At 40.6% G+C, this 25,939-nt stretch overlaps 1 protein-coding gene across 2 annotated transcripts in view; it reads right to left on the bottom strand.

The window, feature by feature from the left end:
* ABCB7 (ATP binding cassette subfamily B member 7) overlaps positions 1–25,482 on the bottom strand; it is a 42,673-nt gene extending 17,191 nt beyond the window's left edge. Inside the window, exons 1-6 of one of the 2 annotated variants that reach the window (XR_014572063.1) lie at positions 25,278–25,482; positions 16,576–16,653; positions 14,886–14,972; positions 8,906–9,025; positions 1,191–1,323; positions 478–746 (exon numbers count right to left, since the gene is read on the bottom strand). Coding sequence is in view for 1 of the 2 variants with exons in the window: in XM_083797702.1 (XP_083653828.1) it covers positions 478–746; positions 1,191–1,323; positions 8,906–9,025; positions 14,886–14,972; positions 16,576–16,653; positions 25,278–25,445 (855 nt within the window). In the remaining variant the exon portion in view is untranslated. The remainder of the gene's footprint in view (positions 1–477; positions 747–1,190; positions 1,324–8,905; positions 9,026–14,885; positions 14,973–16,575; positions 16,654–25,277) is intronic. The other variant, XM_083797702.1, reaches the window with a different exon arrangement.
* Positions 25,483–25,939: the final 457 nt, after the last annotated feature.

Genomic DNA, 25,939 nt, shown 5'->3' with positions numbered 1-25,939 from the left:
GAAGTATGTTTTCCAGAAGATAACTTTCAATTTTAAATTACAGAGAAGAAAAGATCAGTATTCAGAAGGGAGCCAATAATCACTCCCTCCCCTACTCTCAACACACCAGTATGTAACATTTCTGGACATTTATATCCTGCCTTCTCAGTATGTGCCCAGATCCATTAGACACTTTTGTGCTCAGTTTACTTTCCTGATTTCATTTTTTCAACAATTCTTTAGAAGAACATAAAAAACTCTCCACATAAACATCATTGGCTAGAGGCAGGCATTGAGCACGGAAATAATTTCAGATAAGGAGATTTGAACAACTAATATTTGAAAAGTATAAATTACTCTCCTTTACAGTCGCTTTTACAACCAACACATAAATTCAATTCAACTCATTTTTCTTAATACTTTGCAGACTTTGGTAAAAGTAAATCAGTCTTTTAATCCTAAAGACAATTCCAAGCCACAAACAGAATGAATACTTACCAGAATTCCGCTGACAAGTGCCACTTCAAACATGGTAGGTCCCAGATTAAATACTAGTGCACTAAGAACAAAGCTGATACCTCTCGTTCCTCTGTCAATGGTTTTTGACAGAGCTCCGGTTTGCCTACTTAGATGGAATGCTAAATCCAGGTTATGAAGATGCAAAAACACATTCTTTGCTATCCTTCTGATTGAATTTTGCGCTACTTTCCCAAATACTGCATTTCTAGCTTCGTTAAACAATGCCGCCCCAGCTCTTGAGATGCCATCTAAAAAAAGATGAAAAATTTACAAAATGAAAATAATTATTTTTACAAATTCCCTTCACGCATGAAGAGATAATGTTAGACTCATTCTTTGCATATTTTCAACATCCTTACTTCAAAGCTAATTTATATTTAATTGATTCAAAACTTTATGCTATTTTTCATTTATAAACCACTGCATGTGTATATTAAATCAGTTTTATTTTCAGCTGGATATAAAGGGTAGGATTTATAATCAACAATTGTTTCTATAACCTTTTTTTTTTTTTTTAAACCTGGAACATCAGAAGCAAGGTTACAGAACATTGGAAATAAGAGGTCAACACAGAAGCCACTCCAGAATAACTGTTCCAGATGCTAGGCGGTGCAAAGGTGGGAAGCTGTGCTATCCCACTACCTTGCTGAAGGAAGTTGACACCTGTCAACAGATTTGGGAATCCCACTTACAGCCAATGAGAACAGCAGTTGCCACGGTTGCAACAGTATTTGGTGCATCACTCAGGTTCAGCATGTTTCCCGATATCTGGTTGAGGTTGTCTACTGCGTATTTGAACATGAAGGGAACCAGTATATTCATGGCCTAAAAGCAAAAGAACACCAATTACGCACTGAAACATATCTATGCTACATGAGCATTTTTTCTGAAATAGCTGCACCGTTATACTTGGTTCTTAACCACTTAGTGCTGGTGGGATGGCTCTCAATTTCAAGTAGAATATTCTCCGTACTATAAAGTCTTTAATCCTGGGACTGCGGGGTCATTTGTGTGTCCCACACACAAAAGATCGACTTCTGCCCTAAACAAACTGCAACAGCACTGTTTACTGAGGCAGAGTGCTCATTACAGCAGTGGCGAGATTGGGAAATGAATCAAGGCGCAGACGCTGCATGATGCATCCTCAGTGCCACTAAATTATGCTGCCATTACAGGGTGCTTGCTCTGTGCGGCAACACTTGGTAAGAACAACTACTAGTACTCGAAAACCAAGCCGCCCACGTGCTGCTAACTCCAGGCCAATCAAGATACGTTAGACCAAAGCTCCAGTGAAATCCAAGGAAAGAAGTTAATCCCCCCTTGGTCTCTTCTGACAGTTAATATTGCCTCAATATTTAAACAATGCTTTCCATTTGCAACATCACTATAAATATTCACTTGGTATCTACATTCATCCTAACATCTCCACTAACCCCAACAGTGGCACAAAAGACTCCATAGTCTATGAGATGTTATGAATTGCTTTAACATGAGCTTTCAAACCATTATATCCACCCCTAACATGTGCTACGTCACTACATGTTTTTGTAAGATCACCACAACCCAATTGCATCTCCTCCAGCAGCGGTGTCTGCCCTATATGTGAGAAACAAGACAGCTAAATACATAAACAGATCAACTTTAGGGCTCCTTTTATTTGCCCTCATACAACTGTAGCATAAGAAAATACTGAAAGTCATAAGGAAAGTATAAAATCTTAAGTCCTGTTAACATTTCATTATTGCACCATTCATTTATACCAACAATAAAAAAATGCTGTTACACTTGATTAACAGAATTCATTCATTCAAACTGCTTCTCAGATTTCAAAAATAACATACAAGTTTCTTAGCAGTTGAACAAGCATCTTAAGACTTCAAATCTTACATTCATGGCAGATGTTAAAATACTTTACAATCAATTGACCTTGCGTAAGGTTGTGGTTTTTTAGTGTGTTTTTTTTTTTGGTAATTATTTAGAAAAGAACACAGGCGGACGACAAATTATTTCACATGGTAAGAAAACAAAACCCAAAGCAGATTGACAAAGATATTTCAGTTCTCTCCACCAAATGTTTTGCATACGCACTTAGATCTCAACTGTTTTTAGGGACATCAGTCAGAGCTGAAAGTCCAGTCAAAATCTGTGTAAATTAACTAGGAAAAACTAGGCTTCAAGTGAAAAGAATGGCAAAGTCTTTTATAAATTCAGTCCAAAATCAAGCTGGAAGATAAAATGTCTAGTTCTTATAATTACTATCTCAGAACCAAATATTCTCAATGTTAAGAACTACTGTAAGTAGTGGAATGCAAGTACTTAACTAAAAGAGTTTTTGGAAATACTTCTTTATATTAAAGGTTTAAAAAAAATAGCTAATTTCTCGAATCTGTTGTTTATTTTTTAAACTCTGTTTTAGACAAGAGTTTCAAATGCAAATGAGGGAGGAATCCTTTCTCTTCTTCCCTTCTCTCTCTCCTCTCTGAAATACACTAAGCAGAAAAAAGTACAGAAAATTAAAAAAACAACTAAAGTACAGCATACTCTATACAGCTCCTGAGAGGAGACAAATGAGATATAATAGCATCTAGGTGAGATTATTACTGGTTGGTTTGTGGTTGAAAAAAGAAAACAGCTGAAAGATCAGGTCCTATTTCAAATACACTGCTCTGAAATTTATCTAGTGCAAGCCTGAGTGTCACTCACCAACAGCTCCCTTAGAGACTAGGGTATTGAAAATCTCCATTAAAAAAGTCAGATCTAACAAATACTATCAAAGCAGCAGTATACAATGACAACTGATAACTTCAATTATATAACAGAATAACAGGTTACTGTTATAACGTGCTTAAATGTTAAGCATGAAGCCCTACAAAGAACTGAGGATGCTATTAACAGAGATTTTCCATCTTTACAACACCGGAATCCAAATACCACCACCACCCCCCCCCCAGTCCACAGTAAAATGAAAAAAACAAAAAAACAGAAGCCTATTATTCCTTTCAGAGTTACTGAAACTCAATTTTTGGTGGCATTTTGTTCTTAATGAAGAAGAATATACTACCATTTCCATGATAGTGAGGACCAACATGACAGAGTGTGGGTTTTCCTGGGAGAGACTACTCAGTGAAAAATAAGAGTATTGTAATGCAGATTGTCTTGATTGGCTGCAGATTCTTACAAATCCCTCTGCAGGGATTTTACTCTTCAGTAAACTGTGTTACACTACAGGTAGTTTAGAAATAGAACTACAGATATATCTTAAAGTCCATTAAAAAAAAAAAGAGACGTATTCTTTAAACTGTGGTTTTCCACTCCCAATTAATTTAATTGGTAACAGCCTACAACTTTGCAGAAACGTCTTCTTTCACATCAATATAATTCCACCCAGCAGAGTATTAAATGAAATTTAAAGCCTGGTCTCAGGTTATAGTTGTTCTGATTCTTGGAGGGTAAAGTCTGAATAATAGGCAGCCCAGTATTGCATTTCATTAGCAATCAACGCAGCCTGCTGCTTTCTAGTCACAGGAAGAAAAAAGTTCATCTTACAAAGTTTATAGCAAGAGAAATGAGAGACCATTATTAGAAACAGGTCATTCCTACTCAATTTGTAACATCCATGAGATCATGTTCCCATTAATGGAAACAAAATTTCAGCCTTCTGCACAAACTCCAGCTACCTCTTTTGTAGCTAGCTGATAGCTAGCTGACACAGAGCACAAAGCTTTAAGCACACCTAGATACTGTGCAAAGCTAGCATGCAAAGCAATCATCTTAGGCAGTATATCTATATATGGGTTTCCCTCCTCTTCCTAATGCCTGAAAGGCTGATAACAATTCCCATTAAAAAGACCATTTAAAAATAAATTTGTACATTTTCTATTTATAATTTTGAATTAATAGCTAATCCCTGCCTGAATTTACAGGATATCAAATATGGCACCCATGAAGTCATCCCAACTCAATAGTCCCCAATTAACAGCACGATATAGTGCAATACATCATGCTTACATGAGTTTAAACATTTTTATTTTTTAAATGATTGCACTGTTTTAAGCTGATAAAGCATCAACATCTCTATTCACTTATGGGACTGCACAATTTTTAGGGCAAACAGTCTTATCTTTCCTTTTGTTTTTCCCAGTATTTCTTGTTTAATAAAGATGATGAATTAGTGACAGGCTGAGCCCCAACATAATAAAAATGGTCTACAGTGAACTCTTCTTTTGACAATAATTCAATGAAAACAGTTGACCATTATCTCTGGGCCAATATAAAAGTATAAATCCAACAACTCTATTTGTGGAAGTACGAACAGAGAACTCCATCCCTTACAGAGGTAAGATTGCTAACAAAAGCTAGAAAATGTGGTCCAAAAGAGAGGGAATGCCCATCTAGTTTTGTGTCTTCTTTGAATTCACTGACTATCTTAAACAAATTCTTCAGTAGAAGAAAAACCAATTAAGATCTAGAAACACTTCACCTAAAACTTGCTAAAAAACCTAACAGTCTCTAAGGTTTACTGTGATTATCTAATTCCACGTAATCACCAAAAGGGCTCAAACAAAGACCATATGTACTTACTGTAAGTGATCGGATAGGTATCATTAACTGTTGTCTGTATGCAAAGATACAGTACAATACTTGTCTATTTAGCCAAACAACTTACTCTCCTGAAACTTACAGAACTAGCAGTCAGTAGAAATGCAGATAGTCTGAAAGGTTTCTCTGGCTTATGAATAACACATACTTGTTCTGTGACCAAGAGGCCAAAAAACATTGGAGACTCACAGAAACGACAAGATTTTGTCATAGTCACACGTTTAATCCAGCTCCTCAGGAGCCAGAGCACTTTTTCTTCTTGTGCCACGAAAGAAAAAGGGAAGAAGAAAAGGGTTTATTACACATATCCCAGAAGAGAAGACAAAAAAGAGAGGGAATATGGAAAAATTAAAAACATACAAAGCCTGTGCAGGCTAATCTATGCGTCTGAAAACATAGATAATGCCTTGTGTACGCCTCTCACCTGTCTTCCTGTTGCAACTTTCAGATGACACAAGTCTAGATAGGCAATAAATATTTAAGATAAAAATTTAAAGCATGTCATAATATAACAAGTCTTCCAAAGGAAAAAAAAGACCTTACCAGCCCTGGAGCAGACTTCATTCTGTCAGCTCCCAGTCATAAAAAGCTATACAAACAGCTCACTTTGAAGGCTAACAATACTACTAGCAGTTATGTGTAGACAAAAAGGAACCAAAAATCACAGTAACTTGTTTAATGACAGGCAACTGGGCCCCACTAAAGGAGTCAAGACGGATTATAACTGCAGGCTCTTCAGTAGCTGCACACACACTCAGCTTTTGTTTTGAAATTGAGTTCTACTGAACTGGAAGACTGAAAGAGATAAGAAATAAGACAAATTATTTCACAAGCAGCAGGAAAAGGAGGTGTGTTCTCCAGCTTCTTTGTGTTTTGTGGTTAAGCAAGACCAAATCAAACGCAGTGTGAACTCCCAGAATTTTTCCTGTGGCTGAGGATTTCATAAACCACCTCCCCTCTGTGGTTTCTCTGGCATTTTCTTACAAGAAAATTGAAGCCACGCTACAGCCTCTGTCTCAGAGAGCTGCTGTTTGGATCTTTTAACAGGAAGCTTAACTTCATATATAGGTATAGAACCCCCAACTCCTTTGAGTAACTCAAAAGTAATTGACCAAAAGGCTTACAAAAGCATTTCTTACGGTGAAAAGTGACCAGTAGCAGGCATCATGACTACACAGTTCTCTGTGCAAAAGCCCTAAGAACAAGCAGCTTTTATACCAACTGCATTCTAAGGACGGAAACCCTTAAGATGCAGACAAGTTCATAGTGAACAAAGAAAGCAGGCCAGGACTGCAGCGAGGAGAGAGATACGCTGGCATTCCTGTGTTGACAACTGAATAGCAGCAAAACTCTAACTAACTGCTTGTGTGGTCTATCAAGCACGTCGTAATTAACCTCACAAGCAGCCAGAACAAAGGCTCCCCAAATCGGACAACAAGGAATCCATACAGGTTTATTCACGGTCCATGCAAGTTACAGGTAAACTGATTCCTATTTCATTCCCTATAGGACAAAGTGACCTCTAAAGCTCACTCTGGACGAAGAGCACGTTCAGGGCTCAGAGATGTGACAGACTTACCAGCTCTGTACCAATCTACTGCGTGTCACTCATGCCACAATAACTACGTGCATACTTAGCGTGTGTAAAATACGAAGCAGTTTAAGAAAATTTACCCCAAAAGGAAGAGTGGATATTGCTTAGGTGATGAGGAATAACATGTTAGATTGCAGTTATTTTGTCTTTGAGATCTAATAAAGCTTTGTTATGATAGAAAACCACAAAACAGAGAATGTTAGTAAAGGATCGCTAGAAGACATCCATGAAAATTTTCACATCAGCCTGTTACAATACACATCTGTAGAGAGTTCATTGTATGTTTTCCCAATGAAATTCTTGTTTGCCCCCCCAAAAAACATTCTCACAAAACACTTTTGTTTTAACTGGCATCTCCTAAAACCTGAACACAAAGCTCAACAGGTTTTCTGCTGCCTCCTTCTGGGAAGATGCTTTGGACACCAGGGCTTCCAGGCTCTATTTGAAGTAGGAAATTGAACGCTTAAGAGAGATCCAAACATCCAGTTTCTTCCCCAAAGAGCAATTAAATGTCTGATTTTCTGACATGGGACTGGGGAAAACATGCAGCTCTCCCAACAGAGAATTTCAGTTGTATACCAAATGCCCTAGCTTGTGTTCTGACCACCTGTAGTCCAAATCCAACATGACATACCAAGCTACGAACCAAAAAGGCGAAAATGCCTAACCTCTCCAGTGAGGAAGCATTACTACAAGAAACTCCACGGAACAATTATTTCCGAATCTGAAGAAACAGAAAACCTTAACTGGCTGACTACCAGGTGCTAAGTACCTACAAAGAGACTTCTGTGACTGAGAATAAAAAGTGCCATCGCTGCCACAAAGGAAGTTACTTACTGCAGTGAAATAAGCTTTAGCAACACTATTAATGTCTCAGACTATGTGAGAAAGCAGGATTCATTAAAACAATCAAGAGGGGGAATCCCATGCCACCCCTCAAGCAAACCAGGTTTCTCTAGATGTCTCAGGTGACACTGTGTATTAGCACACCCTAGTATACTTAACAGGAGTCCCTAATAGAAAGCTATTTGCAAGAGTCATGCATCCTGGCCATCGATTTTCATTAGCACCCAAAAAGCTGCCTGGAACATTACTAGATTTCCTAAAACCGAGGTGCAGTGGTGCCACATGCTGGATCAGATTCTGGATTCACATTCACTGTCACATTCAAATAACCCTACTAATTAGGAGAGTGGGGCTAAGAGGAGAGAAAAAGAATACTGCAAGCTTCTTTCAAAGTTGCCTTCAGATTACTATCTGTAATACTAGTAAGAGGCTTTAAAAAAAACTCAGTTAAGCGAATTTTCATGTACATCTGGTAAGTGGGGTGTACTTGAAAGTAGACCACAAAACACCAACAAACCAACCATATAATCAAGTTAAATAGTACCATGAGGGTAACCACATGGCATGTAAAGCAAAACACTCTGAGCATCTGCATTTTGAGCAGATAGCTTCCCAGATAGGTTTCAGTTGCAATCAGAAGCATCACTGTAATATTTTGTACAGGCATACAAAAAAAGGTGGCATTTTACTTGCAGAATATTGCATGTTTGTACATGTTGCCATCTGCATTATCAGCAACTTCCTGAACAGCAGCAGCAGCACAAACACAAATATCTACTGGAGACAGTACCAGCTACCACCTGAGAGATTGCCTCTGCGAGAAAGAGCTGTACACCAAAAGATTGGCTCTTCCTCGTCAGCTCAAATAAATGAGCACATTTCTCTTCCAAGTAAACTTCAGCCATGTAGGTGATAACAGAGTGTTTCTTCGCTTTCTTTTCATAACACGGCAATATTGCTGAAAGCTGATAAGCTAGTTTCGTTGTACTTCCTTAAGTGCTAAAACTCATTGCTGAGTAGCACCTACTTTAGCTTATCCCAGCAAGATACTAATATTAGCCATGGTAAAAATTGCCATTCAGAGGAAAGCCAGTTGAGCCATATGTTTCAATGACACTTACAAAATTTACTCCCAATATTTTCTAATCAAATATTTGTTTCTTTTCCAAAAGCAAAACATTTTTTGCACAAAGTTAACATTTGCTCTTCTAAATTATTTCTACAAGGATTGCACAAAATTTGAATTATATCCTCCGTTGATCTGCAGAAAGCTTCTGTATGCTTATGTCCTTCTGAGAGCTAACAAACACTAATTTTGTTGCAAGCAAGAGCATGAGTATTACAATGCAAGGAAGTATCTGTTCTTACCTTTGCACTTGCCAAGAACCCCAGAGATATGGCTACTCTGGCTCGCAGGTCTGGTCTGTCTTTGGGCCACACGTAAGACAACATTGCTCTGACAATCTTTTTGGCATCTATCTCCTTCAGCTATTGAAAAAGAACAAAGGCACAGCATTATAAAGAGACCCCAGAAGCAAAATAACAGTATAATTAAGAATGAACGTTATACATTTGTGTAACTTTTGTATTTTGATAGGCAGACAGTTCTCTGTGTTTGAGCCTAGGAGAACATATTAACATTTTGAACTGTAATTTTTTTTTTTAGGTTTATAACCAGGATACTGTTGAAATAGATGAATTGTTCTTAACTCACGTGTCCTCAAGAGCACAAGTATAACATAAATGGAAAACAGAGAAAGACAATAAACCAGTTGAAATTGTTCACGAAACAAATAAACTGATCCTTTTTTTTATCTTCCCAAGATTCCTATACAGAATGCAAGGGCTTGGTATTCCTTCTTCAGAAGCTGATTTAACACAGCACGGAAACAACCAGAGGGAAAACAACCAAAAAAAATAACAAAAAGCATAAGGCAAGAAAGAAGTCTGAAAGGTCAACAAAGTAGTCTGGAGATAATTCAGTGAGTCACAATAAAATGCAGTACTTAAAAAAGAAAAATCACTAGCAGCACAGGAACTTGTATGAATCTCAAAATAAACACTTATGCTGATACACAAATTGAACTGTATGTAAATTTGAGATCAGATTAATTGCTTGCATTACTATACATTTAAGCATTTCCAGCAACCATTTGTACAGGTTTTGGTCATCCTTTCACCTTGGCAGTGAAATGAGAAACATTCTCTAATTTTTCCCACATCTTCTAGAGCTCGTTTTCAGGAGCACAAAGGGTAGTCCTTCATTGGGTGCCCAACGAAGGCAGGACTACCAGCAGAACTACTCCAGTTGCTTTCACTCAGCTTCAAATGTCACCACTTTGTTTAACAGAATGGCCCTTGAATTTGGGTAATCAGCCTTTACCAGGCTTTTAAGATGTACATGGCCACACATTAATGTAACTGGATATATCTTTTTCTTTTTTTAATATAAAATCTTCATGACTTCTATTCTCCAAACCTCGAATATTCTTCTAAAGACCACCACCATTCAGATGAAAAAAGTCTTCAGAAATGCCTTTTTTCTTCCTCCATAGGGAGGTTATTTTATAGATAGTTTGATGTATCACTTACACTTTATATATATTCCACTAAACTCCAAAGCTGATTACAGCAGCTGAAGCCTAAACAAAGCTAGCCAATCAAGAATAAAAGCACATAGAGCACCAAAAACTTGTTGTTTTTTTTTTGTTGGATAACCTGGGGTTAACTTCAAAGACATGAAGGTTATCTAAAGCTGGAGGGAGGGCAGCAAGTAGCAGCTAATCTCTCTATTTCAGGCATTATTTTCTAACTGGGGAGGAAGAGGAAAGAAAATTCAGTCCACACTTTAAGATGACTTCTCATTACAGAAGGTGGAAAGGGAGCATTTTACAATGTATTTTAAATGCTTCCCTCACCAGTTTGTATATTTTACATTCTCATGCCTCAATTTTGAGAATAAAACCAATTAGAATAAAAATTCTCTCTTAAAGTCCAGTGTGAATGAGAAAGGAGAGCTCTGTGAAGAGGTATGATTGCTAAGGCAACCTGTGAAGCCAATCCTACAAATGTAAGCATTTAAAAGCACTGGAAAATTCATCACATAGTTCCTAGTCATCACTTCAAAGAAAACCAACAGAAGACATTGAATATTGTCAACAACCAAAAACGTATTTGAGCATTGCAAAGTATAAACACATTTCAAATAACTTAAAAAATGGAGATATTGAAGATTTGTAAGCGAACAGAGGCTACAAAATTATTTCTGTTGTCTCCTCTGTCTGAGGAGATGGAGCTATCTGCTGCAGCACACACACAACCCTTTCCACTTGAGCTAAGGATATGCATGAATAGCATTTCAAATATTTGGGAAATATCTTTGATCACCTCTTACAGACTAAAAAGGAAGGTAAAAGAAATGGTATCACGTGAACACAAAAGATACTCGCACAACCATAGTTCTAATTATATGTTGCTACTGGAGAGCTGGACTTTGTATAGAAAAGCTATTAAAAATAAAGAAGTACACTGACGGCAAACAAGGAATCCATTTCAGTTTCTGCATGGCTCTGAACAGCGACAGAAGTAAATCCGTTCAGAAAAAAAAAGTCTGAAGGCAGCCAGTCATTTGCCAAAGGCCTTGCAAAGGGACAAGAAGAAATATCAAAGGAGATGTAAAATGCACACACATTACATCAAAGTTTACCATGAAATAAATGTAATAAATGTTCCTGTTGTACAGAAACACAAGTTGAAAACTGAAAATTGTTTAACTATGCAAGTAATAAGATTAAGAATTAAAATAAGCAATCTATTGAATGGACTCAGGTCATTTTTTGATTTCTGTGGTATATAAAAGGTCAAGAGTAAGGTGTTTATTTTAACCTTTTAAGTAGCAGTGATATGTTTTATATTTTCTTCCAAAGGCTTATTTCCAAAGAAATGGAAGGAAAAGTATTAGATTTGTACTACAGCAGGTAGCAAAGAAAAGCCTTTTTTCCCCCCTCCTTTTTAACACAGCATGTTTTTAAAACACTATGGAATACTGAAGACCTACTAGCAAAAGAACAAGCGCAGACTCTCTTCCTGTCCCTACCCATTCCAGATTCTGAACCTTCTAAAATACTTTTAAAAAGGAAAAAAAAAAAAAAAAAAGAAAGAAGAGAAGTAATCATTCCTGTCCACAATCTCCAAGATTACTGAGTATTGCAAAGCATTTACTGGGCTGGCCCTGTGACTTTATGGATAAAGTTTGTGCTAGGAGGATGATCTATCAGCAGCATGATGGACGAAAAGTGGTAGTTTGACTTGCATTTCAGCTGTCATTGCTGATGAAGAAAAAAGGCCCTGTCCTGGCTCCCTGTGTACTCACTCAAGAAGCTGTATCATCCTCTGTATTGCGGCAGCACAAGCTGTCTCATATCTGCACGAGGTAATTCTGCGAACCGCTAACAGCTTGCTTTCTCCTCTGCTTCTCCACCTCTCTGCAGCACTGACCTGCACAGCCCCAGCCCATTTCTCACACCACCTCTGGAGCTCATGAAACACCTTGATGAGCTGATTCAGTTTATGAAACTGGAAGGAAACTCTTCAGTGTTTGCTGCAGGGTTTCCGCTCATGGAAGAGTCAGATAATTCTGCAAATTCAGTAGCACGAGACAAAGTATGGCTGAGAACACAGAACATGATTTATTTTCTTAAAGATTGTTTCAGTCCAGGGTATGCAACATGCTTTGAGTGAAGCAGCAGAAGTTGCTGTTGTTATTGGGGGGGGCGCACACACTGTTCTCTCCCCTTTGGAGAAGTTACTTTTCAGCTGAATCAGTTCTCACTAGTTCACTACCAGACCATACAGTCACAGCAAAACTCCAGGGTGAAGTAGGATTCTTTTTGGGGCTGCCAGATCAGCTTAAGTACGTGTCAGACTAGGGCCTGAATTTTTCTTCCAAAATCTGAGGAAAAAAACCCACTACTTAGTACTAGCCATCCCTCCTAGGAGGGCAAGCAGTGACTAGCAAACCAAATAGCAACCAGGTGAAATGGTGGTAGGGGCAGGCTAATTATCAGCACTCTATCATGACTATCAGTGTTTCCATAAGAAAGTAATGTACGACTGCTTAGCAACCAGACAGACACCACCGCTTCTATTCCTGTCTATTCTGTTTACAGAAGTCTAACACACAAAAAAGAAATTGAAGATGGTAGAAGAACATTACTGTTTTCAGTTTCAGTCTCCAGCACATAAGCCACTGTTGCACGTAAAAATTATTCCGTAACAAAACAGATGTGTAATCTTCTCTTCCAGCTCCTTGCGAGATGAAGGTAACACCTACTGCCCTTCACACTCTTTGTTCATCCTTCACATTCAGTTCTGTCTCCCCTGGAGCTGCTAGAGGAAGAGGAGTTTAAAACATCAGGCCAAATCACTTTCCAAAACAAACAGAATGGTTTGTCAAAAAAATGGAAGAGAGATACAGGTGTAATATTGCTGACGTGTATCACCCACAGCTTTCCTAAAAGCATAATTGCAGGGGAAAAAGTTCTTGTGGTAACGTGAGTGCCAGTACTTCTGAGCACTGAGTGCCAGTGCAGACATGGAAGAACTGCACTTGTACCATCAGATTTCCTTCACTTTTGCCAAGAACCTCAGCTTCTGCATCTACTGTCACTCTGTTTTCCTCTCCTCACGCAAGTGTCTCAGTGGCAAGTGGCATTTCAGCGAGCAGGGTTTTAAAGGAAGAGTAAAGACCCTGTAGCTTTTTTTGAAGACAGGTCAGTCTGTGATTTGCAGCTGCAGCATATGAGTGCGAGTTCATTCTTTGTATACAAAAAGGATCTTTCCCACAGACAGATGAAAAGATGAGGTTTTGACAGCAAACAGACAACATTCAGCTGATCAACATACCCAGGGGAACAGAAATTGTAACAGGAAAAACCACAACAATAATTAAGCCCAACAGATGAGTGGCAACACAGCGGATAATGCCCCCCTTCCATTTAGAGGAAAAATATAATCCATAGTAATTGTATTTGATAACATATACAATTAGGGTAAGTAGGGAGATGAATAGCTTGCTAGCTTTTAAGTCCGTTTTGCCTAGGAAGTATTTGACAGAGCCTATACGTGTTGCAATGAGGGTCCTAAAATTACCCTGAAGTTACTGCTACATGCAGGACCAGTAACAGCACCAGCTGAAGACGTCTGACTCTCCTGCTTCCCTGCGCCTTATGCAGAAAAGATCACAGATGCCTGCTAAAACAATCTGGCTGCATTTTAGATTATGCATTTCCCCCTTACTACAAAAGCATTACATCTGAGCAATGTCTCTCCTGACTTCTGCCTGTAGCATAAACGGGTTTGGATTAAATGAAGGGATAACTCTCAGACCAAGATTTAAGAGGAAATCCTAGGTGCAGTGCCCCCTCTCCTTTACAGTTACAGGAAAAAGGATGGTCAGCTCTGTTAGGCTGTGGGGAGCAGAGTGTCAGAGCAGGTGAGCAGGAATGAACCAGCCTGAAACACCTGGGATTTGTGCTGAGACCTCAGTTTGTCATCAACGCAGTCTGTGCTAGTCCAAGGAAGATCCCACCGAAGCTTGACCAAGTTCTACTCCCCACATGGCACTGTTCCGCAATACACAAAGCACCTGAAGGAGGTGCGAGTGAGAAAAGCACAGCAAGTGAAAGAATGGGGAGTTATATAACCCCAGCTCTTTGATTTTGTAATTTTAATAGCGCAAAGTTTACACCATGTTGTTTTAACCAAAAGCCCGTTTCTTTTCTACCTTTAATAGTTTGGTTTAATAAAAGATGGGCTTCTCTCCTTACATACCTATCATCACTATTTTAGGGCATGCACTTCCTGAATGTAAATTCAGTTGCGTGTATCGGCTGCATCAGCGTTAAATCAAAGTAAAAACACAGGCACACTTGAATTAGTTTTTTCCCCCCTCTTCAAGTGCAATTTCACCAACTAACGCACCAACTTGTACCCACAAGCTAATTTCTGCTATTCTGAATGCCAAGTCGCAGGCAAGTATCAGAGCACATTAAGTGACAACGGAACATACTTTCCATGAAAAAACCATTAACAAAACGCACGCAAGTTACAAAGCAGTGTGTGACACTAACATTGTATTTTAATAAAACTGAGGAATTCGAACAGTTATTATAAATGTTTGGTAATCTAAGAGCTAGTAAGCTTACATTAGCAGGTAAAGAGAATCTGCTGTGCTACAGCATTCACTTATCTACCAATAGGTTTTCAAAAATTCCTATGTGGGGTCTTTTATTTATTTTTATTTTTATTTTTTTTTTATAAAAGCAATACTATTTAAGAGATTTCTTACCCCTTCCTTTGGATCTGTGTGAAGCCCTCCACCTGCATGACCATGCCAACACATTCTCTTCTCTATCAGTTGCAACCTTGGGAAGATCTGCGTGAAAAAGAAAAGGTAATTTGCAAGAACCTCAGGAAACATGCATTTAAAAGCCAACAGAAAGATGAACTACTGGTTCTTCTTACCCTCCAACTGTATCAGCTTACATTAACAAAAGATATTATCTCAAAAACCTTGCCTTGCTTATGGAAACAATAATAAGAGAAGGACTGTAAATCTAGCATTATAGCGAAGAGAATCTTCCAAGCATCCAGAAGGTAAAGACAACAGAGCTTTAAATATTTAAGTTAAAAGGACACCTACAGCTGAAAAGCAGAATAAGGAACCAATAAAAAGAAATTAAAGTTTTGGAAGATAACTGTACTCGGATGTGTTAATAAATAAAATGGGACACACTTAAGCAATAATCCTCTTTCCACATAGAAAATATAACTTCACTGGGGGAGGTCAAAATAAACAAACCTGCTTCACACTTCCCTTTCCCGTTGGGATGCGAAAGGCTTACTGGCACTGTATGACAGACACACGTTTACCCACCCCAGAGCCCCCGCTGCAATCCAGAACAGCGTGTACTGAAGCAGTCAGGAGAAGAACCTGATTTTTAAAAACAAGTACTCACTTTCCTTACCATGTGAGCAAGATCTTCTGCTAAATAAATATGGACAAAAATTTGGAATTTATCGATTCAGGTAGATGGACCAAAAATAACAATTCACTATTACTCATTCAAGTGAAATTTCAATTCGCCTGCCACAAACAATTGGTGCGTCAAAACTCTTCAAAAGTGCCTGCATTTTGTTTAAAGGTTTTGCTACATTTTCCACTTCCATTTCAGTAAAAGTTATGTAAAAGCTCTTTATCAAACCATCAGACATAAAACCTAAAGAGCTCAGAGTTTCCCAAAGCAAAATTTCACTTTCCATATATGAAAGAATATCATCAGTGTTAATTTCACACAGACTCAATGACTCTCAAAAGATTTTAGCTTAAGTTCATTCATAAGTGGTTAGCTTAAGTCCACTCATAATTTTTTTTTTTAATAATAGTAATAAAAAAGACATACATTATAGTTTCATTCAAGCCAAGGGTACTAGTTAGAAATAAGTCATGATGATTCCATGAACAGTAAAAAATAAATTCTCCCTATGTTTACATTAGTATTAAGGCAAGCAGACTTCATAGGAATAAGAGCCTGACAACCTGTCACTCAGAATGATGAGAATAAATTTGCAAAGTTTCTTGGTATTTCCCAACCTAAACAGCATTTTGAAGCAATAAAACCCTATGTACTCAAGGAAAACTCACAGCTTTCTACAAATTGGCACTTTCTATGTCTGGCACCATGAACTTACATAAAAATGTAAATTTTCTGCATTGATAAGAACTCTTCTTTATAACTGACTGTATCATCACTAGTTTTTAGAAATTCAAAAGGCCTTCTTGAGGGGTATATAAAAGTCTGAGTCTTCTAAGCAAAATTCACTCCTTTTCTAGAGTGAGAAACATAACTTGTCATTTAACTTGCTGTACTTCAATGTCGTAAACAGTGAAATAAAAAGGGGAAAAAAAACCGAAAGATGCTCCAAGAGTTTGATTTTCCCTCCCCCCACAAAAACCAGGAAGAAAAATTTCTACCTACCTCTGATGCCTCCAATAACGGTCTTGAATAACCTCCCACCAGACTCTGCCACGATCTTTGCTTGTAGATTGGTAAAATCTACAGAATAAAAAGGGGAAAAAGGTGGAAAATGGAACAATGCAGAACATGCACTTCACATGCAGAGAATATTCATCCAATTTACGTAAACAAGCATAACATGGGAACAAGGCAGACGGCTTTGTTTTTTGACAACTGACCACCAAAAAGGAAAACTGGTGGGGTGCAGGTGTAAACTATATCACATTCAACCATTAAAAATGCTAAATGACAATGAAGCTTTCCCTTCCCTAAAGCCCCAGTGCCACCAGACATCAATTCTTTTGTATCACGAAAGCCCCAAAGTTTTCCTGCTCATCTTTATCTTCTCCCAGGTTGTCTTCTGATTTCTTTCAAATATTCTTTTGTTCTATTTTTCATAATGAATTGTTATTCTTACGCTCATAGGTTCTGCCACTTCCCATCCCTCCCAGCTCAGCTGGTACCACGCCTGCCTTGCGGACCACGAGGCTAATCAAAGCTGCAGCTCCTCGCCGGCAGGCATCAGGACCATCAGAGACTGCACCACGGCTGTCTGTGAGCGTCAGGCGGGCAGGATACAAGACACCAACATCCACATACCCATCAATGCATCTTTGATGGGCGTTCTGCGAGGCACCAACTATTGCACGCTTTACATGGCACATCAAAAGCAATTTGTTTTCTCTAACAGTGTCTAAGGAGCGTTTATCTTCCCTAGGTGGACTAGCTGGCAGTGCTTCCCCAATGGCAAACCGGGGCCTCTCTTTCAGTTACAGTGATGGCTCCACATCCTTGACACATTCAATATTTAATCTTTTACTGCTCTGTTCCAATATTGTGCAGCGTGAGCACGAACATGGAGCAAAATAGCGAAAGAACTGCTCGTCACCCCAAGGCACAGGACAAACGTCCAAAAGGTGTTAAAAATAACAAAAACACCTTGATCACAAAGAAGGATATTTTCAACCTTGAGAAACAGCAGCACCACCACGTATTTTATACCTTGCCTTAAGATATTCCTTTGCTCTTGTCCTAAGCCGCACACCATAATTCATTTTTCAGAAAACGAAGACAGTTCCTCCAGAAGTCACCACTTAGGACATGCTCATTTCAAACACTCCAGTTATGTGACAACACAGGCCGAGGAAGAGTAAACGTTAGCACTACATACTGCACGCTTAATAGAGTGCACTGGCCTGGGTCAGCTGTCCTGATGCCGCCAAGACCTGAGCTGAATTAAGGAGGTGCAGCTCCTCGTAGATAACCTCACAGCTTCAGTTTCATGTCAACAGGGTGGATTCCATCTAAACTAATGCACTCTCTGTATGAATGGTGACAGCTTCATAAACAGAAAATATAATGGAAAGGGACAAGGACTTCCGAGAGGCCTCGTTACATCCCAAGTTACTGCAAATTAATCCGTTATGAAGGCACAGTTACTTTGGATAAAAGCTCCCACCAACACGCAAGAAGAGGATTAGGCACTCCTTGCAGCAACCACTACAGTGGCATCTGGGAACAACCCAGAGTCTAACACTAAATTAAGCTGTACAACCAGCACAAAAGCAGCAGCACTCCCTAATTCAGCAGAGGCAATTGTATCACTACAGCTCCACAGGCAGAGACCAAACTACAACAACCTACAATTTATCATGGAACTGCGGTCCGGGGCGAGAGGCTCAACACAGTTACTCAGCTCCTGCCTCCTACAGAGGAGCGTGCAACATGCTGAAATCCTCGGTGCCTTTACGCCAACGTTTACACTTCAAGCACGTGACACTGATAAAAGACTGCTGAGACACCATGCCAGAGAGGTTTCGGGTCTGATGAACCAACTGCTCAATGCTTTGGCTCCTCCCAAGACAACACAGCTGGAACCTCTCCTGGGCAGTATCATTCCCTCCTGCTCAGCTTTGCAAGAACAAGGATATATTGATCTTAAGTATTATAAAGGTTGAAGTGCAGATATCTAACTCAGCATGTATTTGTTTTTGTTGTATATTCCTAGCACATGAGAGTAGACAACCAATGCTCCAACAGTTATCGGAAAGAAACTATGTACTGTTCTTCAAGAACGTACTCATAGGACACAACGAAAATGTTTTACTAATAACTTAAATCCTTTGGCAAAGCCCACACATCTCCCTCCTGACTGAAGTACAAGAGAAACATCCCAGAAACAAGTTCAATTGAAACACCCACAGACCCAGGCTCAATTACTGCATTAGACAGCCTATTTCGTTGACTGAACCTACAAACCCTCACAGGGTTAAGAGATGGACATAGCGAAAAGGACACATGATTTGCACAAGATACGCAGGGAAACTGAAGATTTTATTGTTGGTCTTGCGCCTGGAAGACTGGAGGTCTCCCTCTTCTCCCAAGCTCCTGTTAAAAACCAAGTCCCAGCAAAGAAACTAGGAATTAAACCCTGACGAGGCACGCAGCTCACTGCACTGGTAAGGCTTCCAGCCATCACAGCACAACCAGAGAAACACCCACAGGAGCAGGACCGCTGCACCCCACACATCCCATAAGCAGACCTGGGACTCCACCGTCCCTCACTACGGCTCCTTCCCAACAGAGCTGGGCTCTAGGAGAGCCCTACTCAGACCTTACTGCAGCAGAACAAAGCGCTAGCAGGCTCCTTTGCTGCAGCCTGAGTCCTGTTTATTTCAGAATTGAAGGAACTCCACGGGGAACATTAATTCTGGCATTTCCTAACTTCTGAAGGGCTCACTCTGCACTGTTACGTTCTTCTAATGTATTTTTGGATGAACCTACGTACTCTCAAGGATGAAACAGATGTCTAGTGCTGATTGCACATGAAAGTCACATTGCTGAAGTGTCATGACTGTTGGTAGTAGTTGAAATACTATCAACACAAACAACAGGGATTAAACACATTTGCACAAGGTCAAGTCCACACTTAGAAGCTTCTCTGTGTAGCACACAATGTACCACTGGTGAAAGGTGAAAATAGGTGAAAATATCCTGGTAGGCAGAATACACTGCCCTTACAAGTATGAACCAACCGTACCAAACCAAGCAATATAAACTTCACTGGAGTTACGTTTAACCATGTGCAGGTGCTCTATAGGCAAATCCAGAACAAATGAAACAAAGAGTAACACAAAAAATACCTGAAGTTTCCCCATAATATCATCTGACTAATATACACTCACATTCAGGTTCTTCTGGTAAAGCCCACCCCAGTGGCAGAAAGGAAAACCCACCCAGCACCACCCTGTGCAGCCCAACAAACACCACAGCAACTTCCACTACAGCGAGTGCTGCTCACCCCGTGCCCCCCAGCACTCCCTAGACGAGTTTCGGATCCAGTTCCCATATTTCCATCTGCTCTGCTTCATTATACAGCCTTCCTTGCAACAATTCTCAGTATAATTAGATGTCTGATGCTTTTATGAGTAGAAATACGGGACTGTTGATCTGCTCAGCAGCAATATTTCCCCTATAAAGGGAATTTGAAAATACAATGAATTTCAACTACTCAGTGTTACTAGGCATATATCTGTGAGTAAAGAGACTAGTAAAAAGGTCTTATAACAAAGCCGAGGCTACTGAAAATTCATTTCTGGTCTTGCCATATATATATTTTAACTATGATATGCACCCCACTCAACAGAGGATGGAGAAAGTTGAGTAATACTTGCTGTACATCAAACTGGTCAGCTACACTACCAGAACATCTAGAGAAGTGAATTTAGCAACGCACACGGACGTGTGAAATGACATCCAGACAATGAGCAGCAGTATAATTTTACACGACAGAGCAGGCTACACATAAATTAGTAAATTTAACCGAAGTACCTGAAGCTTCTCTTACAACTACTTCCAGAGCAAGGGATATTATTAACTTATGCACAAGAACGTGCTTTATCACACACCATGTGGCAGCTGGAAGGCCAAGATAATGCAAGGAAAAAAAAAAAAGAGGTCTGTTCTACCTTTTGCCGTTACACTTCACAATAACTTACAAAGTCCTGCTTTTTATAACTGCTGAAGTCATCGCTGAAAGCAAGCTCTCGGTGTATTTCTTGACTTATGCAGATTCATAGTAAAATAATTATCCTTATTTGAATACTGTTGGGCCTTTCCAGTCAAATGCGCTTTTCCCCCATTTAAGCTTTATTTAAATATAATTTCCCATTGCTTTTATTTTGGATGCAGGCAAACCACACTATAAAAAACACCAACACAAAAAAAGCAGAGAGACCATAAAGCTTCCTAAAAGACACGAGAGTCACGTCTGGTTACTCCCCAAAGCTCGAAGGGCAGACTGCACCCGATACAGCCATCTTCTCCATCACTATCCAGCAGAGATCCTAAATTCACAATGAGCTTTGACACAATGAACCCCTGCCCACTGGGGCAGGGTGAAGTGAAGGAGCTATGTTTATGGAAATACAAACTGATCTCAACATCAAGAAATGGGGTCTGATCACAGTTCCACGGTTTTTACAATACCTGTTGTACCCTTCCATAAATGCAGCTAGTTTCCTCTCCAGGATACAAATGTTACAGGTCTTACTCCTCAGAAAAGCAAAGCTGATCAAACCACTGAAAAATGCACGAGTGAGGGAAGAAAGACATGGATTAGCATCTGTAACACAACAGCATCCAAACAGCTCCACTATGCTTGAATCTCATTGCAGTAAGTGCCACAGAAAATACTTAATGCTGTCTGGCTCTTAAAAGGAAAACAAAAAACACACATCAGATGGATGCAAAGTAGAGTAGACACATGATCAGATGATGCTGAAGTGTTTTAATTCTACCACTCTTAAAAAGAACGGTTAACTTTTCGTTATGATCCTATTTCTCCAGAACTTTTTCCTGCCTTTATTTATTTTTCTCACGAGTGAACACCACGTCTACAGTGTTTACCAGTCTGAGCTGTGAAAGGCACAAACCTTGACGGACACGGCTGTGCTGTCACAGCCCTCTGCTATTTGTGTAGTTATACCACTAAAGGCAGAACTGCAGCCGTACGGTTTGTTTCACTCACAAGAAGTGATTTCACTGCGGCACTGAAAAGCACTGCGCTGCTGGTGTAACTGCCCCACACCAGGTGCTCCTTCCTAGTAAAACACGTGGTATTTAGGAACTTGTGGGGGACGATGTGCCATTAAAGCCAGACATCAGGATCTCACAGGTGGCTGGGTCCTGCCAGTCTTCCCTCTCACGGGATCTTAAGAGGCTGGATCATGAGCATTTTTTCCCCACACTTACTGCCCTCTGTTCTATTCAATCAGCCAGTGCAAGATCTAATCCATGCCTGATCCCTGGAACAGAGCAATAAATGTCACACAAGAGCTCTTGCACACACTGAAGAACATAAAGCAAGGCGTGTAATGGAAACAACTGAATAAAAACCAGAAGAATGTGTTGAGCATCTCTTGCTTTCTTTGCTGTTACTCCAGTATGCGTGATTATAATTACAAAAGCCCCAAACTACAGTAAAATCTTTAAGTAACGCCGCAGTAACTAAAGAGAGTAAATTGTAAGTGGCCATAAAAACGTCCCTACGCTAACCGAGGCTGTCGTCACCCAGCAGCCTGGAGCTGCTCACAAGAACACATGCTGTATCCATTGCTTTCATTAAGCCTTAAACCCAAGTGACTGTGAAACGTGCAGCTTAAGATCACAGCAAACAAACTTAAGTTGTTTCAAATGCAAAAAATTAAAGCTCTGGTTCTTTCAGTTTTTAATAATAGGAAAGCTTTCAGAACAAGCCCATTAAGAAGACTTATAGTTATCATTAGGGTCTAAACACAGCAAAACAATTAAATAGCTGGTACTCTCAGACGATGCATTGACTTGCTCCCAGAAGTTTTTACGTGCTGAATTCCCTCACTGATAAAAGCCAACGGCTTTTTGCTCTGATCTACAACCTGTTCAAGCTCACAGCCAACTTTTGGCAGTCACCTCAAGAAATTCCATGCCTGCACCAACAGAACTCACTGAAAAAGAAAAAAAACTGGGATCACAGGACAGCGCATCTTCCTTTGTCAGCAAATTAATAAAAGGTTAAGAGGTGCTGTCAGCTAGTTGCCACGTGTTGGAGGGCATCATAACCTGGAACTCTAGAGCACGCAGCTGGAGCCTCCTGCTAGACAACGATCTAATAAATCGATCTGGATTGCACACCACACAAAACGTGCTGCTTTTTTGTCATAATGGGGCACAAAGAGCACCCCAATAGAGCTTCAGTGGGCACCCCAATAGAGCTTGATGCAGAAGCAAAGTAAAAATTAATCACCAGACTGTGTATTAAAAAGAAGAAAATAAATAAATGCCTAATTTACCACGTTTTAACACAGAAACGCACAGAAACTAAAAGGTCAAACAGCTGAATGCATCAATACACTGCAGATATAGCCTGAGCTTCCTCATTCAGAAAATCCAGTGCAAATCAACATTTCTTAGCAGGAACTGACATTTTCACATGAAAATATTCAAAAGGAAAATAGGATTAAAATAAATATATGTATCACCACGCTTAAATTGTTGGTTACTCACTAGACATTTGAAATAAAATACTTGGTCTACATCACCTTCAACTCTCAGCTTCTTGTCTTCCACGAGTTTCAATACTAAAAGCCCTAACAATTTACTGCTTCAGTCCTGCTCATCTCTTCTTCCAAGTAATAGGAACTTGATTGTCGCCTGTGACAGAATTCTGCCTGTCAGGGGCAATTAAGACAAGTGACGATGAAAAGCCAGTCATAAAAAGCAGTACGCTTGGAAGAAGAAAAAAAGGCTTGATGTTATTATCAAACAGAAATAATAGCTGAGAGTTTATGGAAAGTTCATTCGTACAATCTTTGAGATACACTTCCTTCTCTCCATTTGAAAAATGCAAATAAATTAGTGAAAGCTGGACCCATGCAGTTTGAGATATGCACTCAATTCTCTACTTGTAACCAAAAAAAATCATTCACTGGAACACGTTACAGCCTTCTGCTGCTGACAGCAAGAATTCTGGTTTGTACAGCAGTTACAACTGGTCATCTAGAGCATGGATTTATAACATCCAAAGACGACTGTGGCAATTTTTAATGCAACAAGACAGTCAAACACGTGTAGTCAAACACTCTGGCACTGCAGCACAAAAGACGGCGTGTTTTTGCTGGTACTAGCACAACAGAGCCATGCTTTCACTCAGGAAGTTACTATTAAGGTCCAAACAAAGAGGATGGAAATTGTTTAGATTCAGAGGATGATCTGATGCTCAGATTTAACCTATTTCCTGTGCTGGTAGCAATCTACAGACTGCTTTACATTTTTAAATTTATACTATTAGAAGCGTGGGAACAGCATTACTGCCCACACATTGACAAACAGATGGAGATAAGAAAGGAAAAAGGGGGATAACACAGAGTCGACTGCTCAAAAATATAGAAAAGGGGAAAAAAAAGCACATGAACTCAAACTGCATGCATTCCATCATCTGCAAATGAGCAGTTAACTACGAAACGACTTCCTCAGCGTGGATCTTGTAGTCCCAGGTTTAAATGCTGAAACTACTTTAAAAGGTAGCTGACCACAACGCCGATGTAAAACTCAAAAGCAACACTTTACGTTTCCAATTCAACGTTACCAGCAACTTCCCTACGCAAAGAGGCTTAGCACGGGAACAGCTGATCTCGAACAGGCAAGTTGCACAACATCTGTCAAGGAGAGGCAGTAAAACACACAGCTGTAGGAAGTCAGCTGGAGGAAGGAAGCCCTTCCACAGCTGGAGGCTCTCAGGATCTAACAGCAAGGAGAAGTGTGGGCTGGGGACCAGGTATGTCCCAGCATGATCAGCTGCTGGCAGTCCCAAAAAACCTGCTGCCCAATATCCAGACCGCTCTGTGAAACCCAATTAGGTAAGAAAGACAAAAGAAAGCACAATAACTCAGCTCTGATTATAAGACTCTACCAGCCACAATACTCGAACAATCTTTTCTACAATGGAAGTCTAGTTTTCTACTACCACAAGAAGAATGGGTTAACGGGCAGGTATAACAGCAAAGCCAAAAGATGCAGTCCCTCTAAAGGCTTTGCTCTGAAAAGTGGTCAGTCACTAACCCTTAGCCCAGACGGATCAGGATGGCCCAGAAGAATCAACGCTGAGAAGTGGCTAACACAACCCTTACTTTAGGGCCCAAACGCACAATGTGCAGCTAAGTCAAAAGCCAGGCAGGGGAACCTACAGCTTCTCAAACACAGAGCAATTCCACAGGGTTTGGGGCAGTTCAGGTGCCGAAGAACAGCGCTGGGACGCGTTATGCAGACGCATCCCAAAGGGCCAGAAGTTTAACAGCACCCTCGGTGTCCTTCCTTCCTCTATGTATGGGCAAAATCAGCTGTCAGCACAGCCCTCTCCAGCACAGCCCACCCACCCACGAACTTCCTGAGTGCCTGACCACAAAAACCCAAGCCCCCAGGGACGCAGAACCCCCGGTCAGACAGGAGCACAGCAGCAGACTCCCAGCCTGATGCCAAAACCCACCCACCAAAGGACCACCTCGCCACCTCTTTCAGAGCCCCCCACAGCCCCTCGGTGTCCTCCTCAGCCCCACACCGCCCCCCTCAGCCCCCTATAATCCCTCAGCGCCCGCCCCGGCCCCCCACCGCCCGCCTTCCCCACGCACCTCGCAGCTCCCCGGGGCGCCCCGGGCCCGCTGCCGCCCTCTCCCCGCCGCCCAGCCGTGCGAGCAGGCGGCAGCGGACGGAGGCCGCAGCAGGGCGAGGGCGAGGAGCAGGCGCCGGCGGCGGCAGGCGGCCGCCACCAGGCTCGGCGCGGCGCCCAGCAGCGCCATCTTGGGCGGGAGGGAGCGCAAGGGCTTGTGGGGCGGCGGAGGACCGAGGGGAGGGGGAGGAGGGAGGGGCGGGTCGCCATGGCAACGCGCGGCCTGGTCCGGCCTGGGGCTGCGAGGGGCGCCGGGCCGGGCTGGGATCAAACGTGGCTCCTATGGGGAATGGCCTCACAAATCGTTGTTAAACCTCACAACGAGATAACTTATTATTGTACTTAGTTAAATGGAAACGAGGAGAGAACAGCAGGATACCTATGGCTATACACAGAGTCATTTATAAAACGTGTTACATACGTTCCACGAGACACTAAAATAGATGGAAAACCTGCATTTGATCATTCAATTCGTACTTCGTTCAGCACAGCCCAGCAGTAGGTTATGTCTAATATAGTTTTAAAGTTCTCAAGCAGGCACTAATTACATAAGAAACATACACATTCACAGAATCACAGAATCACAGAATCGTCTGGGTTGGAAGAGACCTCCTAGATCATCTA

The sequence above is a fragment of the Anser anser genome (assembly GCF_964211835.1).
Source record: "Anser anser genome assembly, chromosome: 13".
Classification (NCBI taxonomy): domain Eukaryota; kingdom Metazoa; phylum Chordata; class Aves; order Anseriformes; family Anatidae; genus Anser; species Anser anser.
This window is presented reverse-complemented; position numbering and strand designations above follow the sequence as displayed.